Consider the following 12078-nt stretch of genomic DNA (forward strand, 5'->3'; position numbering starts at 1 on the left):
TTTTCTACCGAGATCTACAGTATGATCGTATCTTGCTAAATAAGAAAAAAAAATATCTTTGGAAACGAATTATGATCTCTGAAAACATCTGGTAATAGGTTTGTTTCAATTACCTTATTTAAAATAAAATAACCCTTCTCTCAAACTATATCAGGCAAGCATTAAACTCGTTAGTATAGACGTTGGCCATGTGGGTAATAAGGAGAAGCAATAGATTTTATTCACTATCCCTTTAAAATAAAAATCTTTTGGCCAGTGCATAGCAGCCACCAACCTCTTATGCTCACATTGAATAATTTCAAGTTAGGACGAGCCCTGTCTCTTCTGATACTGTATTCTAAGTTTCTCCAGTTGTTCTATACATTGGGACTGGGCCAGCTTCAATGTCCGATTCTCCTCTGTCAGTGCCTCAAATTCCCGAGCCAGCTGAGCGGCATCCAGCTTCTCCTTTTCTGCCTGATCCAGCTTGGCAATGAGCTCCTTTCTGAAGATTCAGGGGGGCAGGTGAGGAAGAAGCATAAAACATAATGCAAACAGATTGAATTATACAGCAACAGCATAATGGAAGTCGAATATGTCATTCTACTCTTCCAAATTTTACCCATCTCTGCTTGCCTCCTTACTTTTATTTTTCCAACTTCACAAATGTTAGATGCCTTTATTTTATTCCAGCACCTCGTCTAGATATATCCAAAATATTAAACATATACCAGCGCAGATACAGAGAACAAATGTATGGATACCAAGGGGGAAGGGGGGCATCAGATGAATAGGGAGATGGGGATTGACATATATCCACTATTGATACTATGTAGAAAATAGATAACTAATGAGAACCTACTGTACAGCACAGGGAACTCTACTCAATGCTCTGTGGTGACCTAAATGTGGAGGAAATCTAAAAAAGAGGGGATATAAATACACATAAAGCTGATTCACTTTGCTGTACAGTGGAAATTAACAAAGCATTGTAAAGCAAATATACTCCAATTAAAAATAAATAAATAAATAGAAATAAAATAAACATATACCAGCAAAAGCTCAATAAGTCCTTTGACAGTCAAAAGGGGTGATCTTTTAAAGAGTACAACAAATTATAAAAAATTATGACTATTTTGTAGGAAAAGAACAGAAAAATTTGTTTATAATTTAAGATGCTATTGTCTTACAGGTAGGTGAATCATAGTTTGTCCCTTACCTAAGTTTTGTCCTTCAAATTCAGTTATTATCTTCTTTTGTTTTCTATTTCTGAGTTTAACAAATCTTTACTAGGCAAAGTAACAAATCTTTATGAAGAAATTCCAGTTGCCTCCTGCAGATATTATTTTCCATGTCTTTCCCTAGCCCTTATATATATCTTGTCGCCCTAACTAACAAAGCAATATCTCTATGTTTGGTGCTGTCCTGACTCCTGAATTTAGGAAGTAAGCTAAGGTTATTGGAGGGAACTTGTAGTGATAACGCCTAAAACAATAAATATTTGTAAATAATTCATTGATGTAAATACACATAATAAGGAACTAAAGATTTGCAGTCTATATTTAGATTTAATAAACATGACAACCCAAAACAGGTCCATTCCCCTTATATGTGTCAGTTAATCCTAAACTAGACTTAACTGAATTTTCCTTTGCCTCAACATAAGGGTATGTCATATTTCTTTCTCCTCTGTATGCAAAAGTGCAGAGACCTGGAAGACCACTTGAACCAAGTGATTAAACTTGACATCATTAGTAATGAGACCAATAGATGCCCCATGCATCACAAAAGACACAACATCTTTTCTGTGGTATTCCTGCCAAAAAATGCACACATCAGACAACCTCAAATTGAGGGAAATGTTACAAAAGCATTTGAAGCCTGTATGCTTCAAAATGTTAAAACTGCTTCATATTTAGAAAAACTAAAGAGAAATGGCAATGAAATGCAATGTGCAATTCTGGATTGGAAAGAAAAAAGCTGTGAAGGAAATTATTGGGAAAGTGATGCAATTTAAATATGGCCTGTGAATTAGATAATACTACTGAATCAACGCTAAATTTCTTAATTTTAATTATTGTATTGATGTCAAGTGAGAGAATGTCCTTGTTCTTAGAAAATACTCCCTGAAGTATTTAGGGCAATGGAGCATGAGATATATATATATATATATACACACATATATATAATTGTATATGTGCATGTGATATAGATAGATGGATAGACACCCCATCTCTCTAAGAGAGAAAGAGAGAGAGAGCCCCAGTAGTATGTAGCTTTGGGAGAGGGAGAATAAAGCACAACTGGGGAAATTCTTCATAATTAATGAATGCAGTAAAGGAAGTATGAGGGTTCTTTTTACCATTTTTGTAACTTTTCTGTAAATTTGAAACTATCACACAGTTGCCCCAGGAAAAGGATAAAAAGCAAATCAGAATAGAAGTTCTAGTATTTTCTTCCTGCATTCAACAGACTGCTTTGTGTACACAATTTGGTGACCACTGAGCAAAACCAGGCACGGGAAAGAAAGTGCCCAACAGGGACAAAGGGAAGATAATCTGGAACATTCATATGCATATACACAAGGTTCCTTTGGGCTCTTATTGATCTTTGAATCTTCCATAGTATTTGGAATATAAAGGCTCCCAGAGATAAATTAGAAGTTTGGGATTAACATATACACACTACCATATATAAAATAGTTAAACAACAAGGACCTACTATATGGCACAGGGAACTATACTCAATATCTTGTAATAACCTATAATGGAAAAGAATCTAAAAAAGAATTTTTATATATATATATATATATATATTTGTATAAAACTGGATCACTTTGCCATACACCTGAAACTAACACAACCTTGTAAATTAACTATACTTCAATTTTTTAAAATGGTTTAAAGAAAGAATATAGGGAATTCCCTGCTGGTCCAGTGGTTAGGCCTCCGCTCTTCCACTGCAGGGGGCATGGGTCTGATCCCTGGTCAGGTTCAGTGCGGCCAAAGGGGGGAAAAAAAAAGAATATAAAGTCTCCCAATAAATACTTATTGAATAAATATAATTGAAGAGTAAGGTACCTCAGAGACAACGTATATTTTAAAGATGAGGAAACAGAAACTCAAAGTGCTTAATATAATTGGAAAAAGTCACACACCTAATAAGAAGCAGCCATGAATCGAACCTATCCTTCTGATTAAATGCTTAAGGTTCTTTGCCTCTAAACATAGTTTAAGCAATAAATGTCAATAATTAAATATTAGTAAAGTTTCTTACATAACTATCTTAAAGAAATTGATTAGGAAAATTTATGTAAGTAAAAAGAGACATGCCTCTAAATCCCTCACCCATCAGATCATCTACTCCTGTTCTTTTCTTCCTTTCAAATTAACTGTGTCACACAAATAATGGCTACTGTCCAGGCTCCATATCTGACCTCATTTAAAATTCCTGAGGATATCTGTTATTAGTTTTGACTAACAGGGAAAATAAATCACAGATTTTACAACTGAAAGGAATGGTCATGATTGTCTAATCCAATTTTCTTGCATTGGAGAAAGTCAATAATAATTTCTTCCTTGCTGGAATCAAGAAGACTCAACTGATAGGTTTCTAAATTAATTTCATGTATTTGATAAGCAGTTACACATCTATTTAATGAATACTGTCAAAACGTCTGTTGCCTCCTGTCCAAGACCTATTTATATAGAAAAATTGATGCTCATTCATTAGCAATTCATAATTAAACCCCAGCACATCAACCTACAAAGATAATCTTATAAATAGATGATCTGGGGAGCAAGTCAATATGTACAATTGGCTAGAATGTGGTCCTGCCTTTGATTTCTTGTTTATCATTTCCCTTCAGCGTAATGTGATAAAGGTGTAGAAGATCATCATTACAGGAATTTTATTTATACCATAGTTTTCCAGATGATGTACCTCAACAGTGAAAAGGTCATAACCTTGGGTCCACCATAGATCATCTGCTGGCCCCATCCTAAGCCACATGCCTGGATAAGTTTTTATTTGCTAAAACAAATGGGGGAAGGGGAAATCCAAGTGAGTCGGTAAAGAGAACTAAAACTTTCTGCAAACTAATTTCAAAATTAAGGAGATTCTTTATGTTGTAGGAGGTTGGGAAATGGATTCATCATTGGTACAAGTATTTCTCTGTTTCTGGAAAGACCAGAACTCTTGGAACTTTCTAAGTTAACTAAAGACTTTTATTTGGAAAAGACAAAATCCTAGGCAGTTTAGTCCCCAGGAGCTAAAGCGTTTTGAATAATAATGTAACAAAGGGTCTTCCTTGGTGGCACAGTGGTTAAAAATCCACCTGCCAATGCAGGGGACATGAGTTCGAGCCCTGGTCCAGGAAGATTCCACATGCCTCAGAGCAACCAAGCCTGTGTGCCACAACTACTGAGCCCGTGCTCTAGAGCCGCGAGCCACTACTACTGAAGCCCACGCACCTACAGCCCGTGCTCCTCAACAAGAGAAGCCACCGCAATGAGAAGCCCGTGCACCACAATGAAGAGTAGCCCCCGCTCGCCACAACTAGAGAACACCTGCGTGCAGCAATGAAGACCCAATGCAGCCAAAAATAAATAAATTTAAATTAATTAATTTAAAAAAATAATAGTGTAATAAAATACTATCTTCATCATAGGAGAATTTTAGCTTAAATTGTGATTTAGCCTGTACTGTTAGTGGTTCTTGAAAGATGTGTGTTCTAGCACCAACATTTATACACAGGAGAGGAGTAGATGCTTCAAGATGACATAAAGGATGTGAAAGTTCACCTTCATCTTATGCAGGTGAAGGAACAATAAATGGTATTGAAATGGAATTTCCAAAACGCAGTCTAGACTTTGGTATTGAAGCCCTACAAATGAATGATGCAGGAAGAATAAATTTACCCTATCTTCTGGGAGCCAAAGGGCAACACCTTACCTTTGCAGGAAGAAGTAAGATTTGCTCTAGAGTTTCTCAGCCTTGGCACAATTGATCTTTTGGGCCAACTCTTTGTTGTTGGTGGCTGTCCCAGACATTGGCATTATAGAAGGTTTAGCAGTATCCTTGGCCTCTACTCCCCAGATGTCAGTAGCACCTCCCCTCACCCCACATCATCACAACCAAAAATGTCTCTAGACATCGCCAATGTCCTAGGGGTAGGAGGCTGAGGAATCAGTCTAGTTAAAAACCCCTACTCTATAGCAAATGGAGATTTCCACTATCAATCACCCGAAAAAGAGTTAAATTCTGGGTTAGGAATAAGGGGAAAGGCAAAATGTTTTCCTCGTTCTGTTTTTTGTTTGTTTCCTTATTTTAATTAATTAAGTAATTTTATTAAAGTATAGCTGCTGTACAATATTATATAAGTTACAGGTGTACAATACAGTGATTCACAAATTTTAAAGGTTATACTCCATTTATAGTTATTATAAAATATTGGCTATATTCCCTGTGTTGTACAATATATCTTTGTAGCTTATTTTATACCTAATAGTTTGTAGCTCTTACGTGCCTACCTCTATACTGCCCCTCCCCTTTCCCACTCCTCACTAGTAACCACTAGTTTATTCTCTATATATGCTAGTCTGCTTCTTTTTTGTTATATTCTCTAGTTTGTTGTATTTTTTTAAATTTCACATATAAGTGATATCATCAGTATTTGTCTTTCTCTTAGACATAGACTTAAAATAACTATGATTAATATATTCAAGAAATAGAAGAACAGATGATATATTTCAATAGAAGACTGGAGTCTACCAAAAATATCAACAGAATACATTAATTGAAAAATTAGATGAATTCCAAGTAAAATCTAGAGTTTGTTAATAGTAATATATCAATGTCAGTTTCTTAGTTTCGACAAATGTACCATGGTAATGTAACATGCTAACGACTGGGGAAACTGGCTGAGGGAAAAATGTTTCCTCATTCTGCTCCCCTAAAGATTGGAGTTTCTTTCCTTAGCAAGAGAGACAAAATTAAAGGCACTCTCACTGAAGAGAGGTAAATATTCTGTCCCTTTTAATGTGGTTCCAGGCAGAGAGGATTAGGTGGAGAGATACCTGGGAATGAGATTCCAGTTAAAAGACTGGACTGCCTATAATTAGGTATAAAATGCCCAAATCATTATGACTGGGGCATAAATGGAAAGTGTAATCTCACAGTCTAATGAAATCTGGTATATTGGGATTTCACATAAAATTAAATCCTCAAACAAAAGAATCCCCTTGTCCACACGGGGATGGGGAAGGGTAAGCTGGGATGAAGTGAGAGAGTGGCATGGACATATATACACTACCAAATAAAATAGATAGCTAGTGGGAAGCAGCCGCATAGCACAGAGAGATCAGCTCGGTGCTTTGTGACCACCTAGAGGGGTGGGATAGGGAGGGTGGGAGGGAGACACAGAGGGAAGAGATATGGGGATATATGTATATGTATAGCTGATTCACTTTGTTATAAAGCAGAAACTAATACACCATTGTAAAGCAATTATACTCCAATAAAGATGTTAAAAAATAAAAAGAATCCCCTTGTCCACACCTCTGCCTCTGAGTGAAGAGCCAAGACAGTTCTTTGGTCCTTCTACTCATTCACTTGACAAGTATTTGTTGAAATCCTATTGCAAACCAAACCAATTCTTGATAGACTGTTAGTCTCGGGGAGTGTATCTCCACTGTTGGAAAATGAACTCAAAACCTATAAATTATACAGAAGGCATCTTATCCATATTAGACATCTTAGGAATGAGGATAGAACTTTCCACACATTACTACATATCCTGCAAACACTTGTGGAGAAATACCTCAATTTATTGTTTCTTTATGACAGTAGAAACCTGCTTTCTGAGGGCTGTGTAAAAATTTAAGAAAAATGTGCCTGGAATAAAAAAGTGAGGTTTGGTTTTCAATGTTTTCTAACTGCGGTATCGTTTTGCAAAGAAAATTGTACCCTGAAGTGAAGCAAATAAAACACATAAAATTGAACTTCCCTGTTTGGCCCTTGTACAGTACCCTGCCCCCCCATCACCCTCACCATCCCCAATCTCTGAGAGGTTTCCTAGAACCCAGTTTAAAAGCCTCTGCCTTCAGAAATGCCCATAAAGAAATAAATGTTTCTGATTAATAATAAAAACCTCTTGTTGGAAATTTCAGGATAAAGTAAATACCATGACTAAAAACAAATCAGAATGAGGCTATTTCTAGACTATGCCTTTACAAATTACTTATGCTCCCTTTTCCCCCATCCTGATATGTTCCCCTCGATGAGATGTTGCTCCCTCAATCATCATTTTGTGTATCTTAAAAAAGGCATGAAAATACAGGTCTTATACTGATTGTGGTACTCTCATATGAAAACAGTTTTCTAATGTTTTGCAACTAAAATTATATACAACATTTTTAACTCAATAATAAAAAGACAAATAACTCAACTTAAAAATGGGCAAAGGACCTGAATGGACATTTCTCTAAGAAGTCATAGAAATGCCAAAAAGCACATGAAAAGGTGCTCAACATTTTTAGCTATCAGGGAAGTGTATATGAAAACCGGAAAGAAACATCATTTTACACCCACTAGTGTAGCTATAATCAAAAAGACATAATAGGTGTTGGCAAAATGTGGAGAAATTGGAAACTTCATACATTTCTGTTGGGAATATAAAACGGTGCAGCCACTTTAGGAACAGTCTGGCAGCTCCTCAGAAGGTTACACATTGGGTTATCATATGACTCAGTAATTCTACTCTTAGGTACACACCCAAGTGAATTGAAAAGATACATCCACACAAACACTTATACATAAATGTTTGTAGCAGCATTATTCATAATAGCCAAAAGTACAGACAACCCAAATGTCCATCAACTGACAAATGGCTAACTAAAATGTGATATAACCATATAACAGAACATTATTTGACAATAAAAAGGAATGAAGTACAGTCATACCTCATTTTATTGCACTTTGTTTTATTGTGCTGCACAGATATTGTGTTTTTTTACAAATTGAAGGTTTTTGGCAACCCTGCAATGAGCAAGTCTTTGGCACCATTTTTCCAACAGCATTTGCTCATTTCATGTGTCTGTGTCACATTTTAGTAATTCTTGCAATATTTCAAACTTCTTCATTATTATTATATTTGTAATGGTGATCTGTGATCAGTGATCTTTGATTTTATTATTGGAAAAAGACCACGATTCGTTGAAGGCTCAAATGATGACTAGCATTTTTTAGCAATAAAGTGTTTTTTAATTAAAGTTTGTATGGTTTTTTTTAGACATAATGCTATCGCACACTTAATAGATTACAGTATAGTGTAAACATAACTTTTGTATTCACTGGGAAACCAAAAAATGTGTGTGACTCTCTGTTGTAATACTCGCTTTATTGTAGTGGTCTGGAACCAAACCTGCAGTACCTCTGAGGTCTGCCTGCACTGATGCATGCCACAGCAAGGATGAACCTGGAAAATATTATGCTAAGTGAAAGAAGCCAGTCACAAAAGACCACATACTGCATGATTCCATTTATCTCAAATATCCAGAATAGGCAAATACATAGAGACAGAAAGTAGACTAGTGGTTGCCAGTGGCCGGCGGGAGGGAATGGGGAGTGACCACTCAGGGGTACAAGGTTTGTTTCTGGGGCGATGAAAATGTTCTAAAATCGTGATGGTGGTTTCACAGCTCTGTGAGTCTACTGAAAACCACTGAATTATTTTTTAAGCCCCTGAATTATTTCTTTTAAGTTATATAACATTTTTCAACCTGACTTTTCTAAGATTTTATCTTTTTCTGACAGTCTAAGTCAATCTTTTAAACACCGGAACACCTCGCACAATTTTTCACATATAAGGCAGAAGAGTGGTCTCTCCTCTGAACAAGTTAAAACACAAAGCAAGTTTTACTAATGGTAAATCTATTTGTAGAACTAATTATAGTTTAACCACGTATTTTTTAAACTGCCAGACAATTCAGTGATAAATATCAAATGCCATAAAATATCTGTACTTCACTTCCATGAGTTTCCATTACATACACAAAACCTATATGTGTTCTATAAAAATGCTTAGAATATTTATTGAAAAAAGTATGTATACATTTTATGTTACTATATAAGCAATTATATAAAAAATATCTATTCACATCCAAAAGGCCTAGAAAAAATAGACAAAAATGATAGTAGGAGTTCTGTAAAGATGTCAGAATTCTTGGTAAATTTTTAAAGCTTTCAATAAAATTGTCATTTTTTTTCAGTTAAGAAGAGAGAAATTTCCAATGAAAGTAAGAACAAGCTTTTTGCATATCACTGGTCAATAAGCCAGAAGCTATTCTTTAAATTAAATTCATCCCATGCTGAATTTGTAATCCCAGATAATGTTTGACTGTCTTTATCCACCCAACAGACATGATTTAAAACAATAGTTATAATCAACTCTTCTCCCCTCCCCTCTGCGAAGTCTCCCAAACTAGGTCCAGGGAGACCCCCTCTGGAGATGAGAGAGAAGTTCAGCTTAACCTTGCCCACATGGCTCCAATATTCAAAAACTCTCTTTTAAAATACCTGATTTAGTGACTCTCTGTGTGTCCAGCGTATGCTAGCCAATCACTGGAAGCAACATAATCAGCCACACTTTATTAAATGATGGGGAAGAAATTCTCATCCAAATCATCAAAAAAATGAAGAGTGAATTTACTTGGGTCAAATCCATTTGGCCCAATTTATCTTGCTTGAACACAAAGACTGTTCAGGAAAATACCTGTTGTAAGATGAATTTCTGCTTCAGTAAAGTGTTAATGAAAACACGGATCACCCATAACCCTTGGAGGACCAAGTTCATTTATTTATAGATATAAAATATCACCCTACTTTGAATTTTAACAATTTATCTTAGCAATTCTTTATTGCTGATATTGACTCCATATTTTAAATACAGACAATACAAATTACAAATTTAAAAAATGCATACATGGAGGATATAACAGTTTCCTATCATCAGCTACTGTAAATCACCCCTATTCGTATTTTACCCTACGTGCAGTTCCCTATTCAGTGATTACGATCCAAAGAGATGTTAAAGGTTATCCAGGTCTGCAGAGAACTATACATAGTCAGAAAGGACAGAAACTTCAGTGGATAGCTATTGATAACACTAGCCCACAAAAAGTGCCCAAAGAATCATTCCAGTGAATTTTCCTTCATCCAGGAAAAGCACTGATCACTGTGGGGTGGTTGGGCTAGGGATACAGGCTAAGCTCTTTTCAAGGATAGCATTTGGACAGGTGAAGAGGAAGGAGGGAGACTATACTGAGAGCCTGGTGTGAGCAAGGGCACCGAGGTGGACAAAGTGAATAGGTCAACATAGCTGAAGACCAAGGATGAGCTAGAACATTCTGCAGAGGTACTAAGGCCCAAGGTAGATCTTTCAATCCAGGCCAAGCACTGGGTGCCCTTCTCTAGCAATAGGAAACCATAGGCAGGGAAAGCAGTTATAATATTACATTGATCAAGATTTGAAGTAACAAGTCCTGATCCCAAATGGCAGAAGTGGGAATGAAGAAAAGGAACTTGAGAGACTTTATAAAAAAGAAAGGAAAAAAAAATCAAAGAATTTGGTCTTTGTCTCTTATCTAGTCAATTACTAGGAAGAAAAGAAAAAAAAAAGACAACATCATGGTTTCAAGAAAACTCCAAAGTTCAAAGAGGTTTAGGGAGGAAGTAAGATTAGTTTTGCAGAAACAGCAGGAATATGTTTTAATAAAAGAGCAGATGAATCACTCTCATATTGTTATCCTATTGTGTTTTTTAATGCAATATACAAAAATATAAACTTACAAAATATATAATTTAGTGGGTAAGTCTTGCATTGCCCCCACCCAAAAAAGCTACACATGGGGTTAATTTAAATAACACTGTACTTCCAGCCTAAAGTGTTTACAAATAAATACATAATTACCTGAGGCTTTTTTTCCTGTCACAACACCACAGTTCTCACACACACACACACACACACACACACACACACGTACACCCACTGGAAGATACCTTTATAGGCTACTGATTATACAAGTCCTCCTTTAACTTAATCACTGGTCACATTATTAGTAAGCTTCCTCTCTTCCTTCATGAAACTGTTTCTAGGGCTCATACTGTGTGTAAATGGACAATCTAAGCATTCCAACCAATTTATGAAAACTCTTAGACCAAAAAGAAAGTCTCAGACATACAAAGGAAAAGTTGTATTTCTGATTTCCTCATAAGCATCCTTCAGTGCCCTATAACCAAAAGTCCAGGTAAGACTTTATGTTTGAAGCAAGGAAGTAAGAAAATAACATGCTAACTGTGGTCTTACAGTGAATGTAGAAGTCTGACCCTAAAACCCATGCTGCTCCCTAGCATATTATACTGTGCAACCACTATTCTGGGGAGTTTCCAAAGAGTCCCACGAATTTCATAAATCTCTCAAAACAAAATATATTTCATCTATATTCATTTAAAAAGTAAGTTTTATATAAATACAAAGTATAAATACTGATATAAATATGGAGTGATACTATGTATCACTCCAGTAAGAAGAAGGGAAGAAGCAGAAACTTACAGACTCACAGTATGTTTGGATTATGTGTCACTCATTCAACAAAAATTTATTCAGTATCTACATGCCATGCACTGTGCTAGGCTTCAGAAATATGATGGTGAGAGACACCTGACTATCCTCCCTCTTATGACACTTACCACTTGGCAGGAGATGCAAATATTCATCAAAAGATCTCCCTAATAAATGTGTAAGTACAAACCGACCAGCGCTATGATGTTTTGAAAGTGTGAAAGAATGGGAATCACTGGGTAGACATCAGCAGAATTTAGTGCAATCAAAAGGAGAATTCTGAAGCATAAAGTTATGAGTAAGTAAAGTGATAGCGCTTTAATTAATAGAACTGCCTAATTCCCTATAGCAGAACTGTAATGGTAATAGAAGCTATCAAGATAAAAACTTACTGGACTATTGGGCTTTAAAATGTAGTTAGGCAACTAATCCTTTTACATTATTTCAAAGTGCCATCACAGTGACTTCTTTACTTCATG

The 12078-nt window shown here is 35.9% G+C and overlaps 1 protein-coding gene across 1 annotated transcript in view; it reads right to left on the minus strand.

Annotated features, from left to right (window-relative positions):
* Positions 1-303: 303 nt before the first annotated feature.
* Positions 304-12078, minus strand: part of MAP3K7CL (MAP3K7 C-terminal like) — a 36611-nt gene continuing 24836 nt past the window's right edge. The window contains exon 4 of the mRNA XM_060010110.2: positions 304-484. Coding sequence (XP_059866093.2) covers positions 304-484 — 181 coding nt within the window. The remainder of the gene's footprint in view (positions 485-12078) is intronic.

The sequence above is a fragment of the Delphinus delphis genome, chromosome 4, assembly GCF_949987515.2.
Source record: "Delphinus delphis chromosome 4, mDelDel1.2, whole genome shotgun sequence".
NCBI lineage: Eukaryota > Metazoa > Chordata > Mammalia > Artiodactyla > Delphinidae > Delphinus > Delphinus delphis.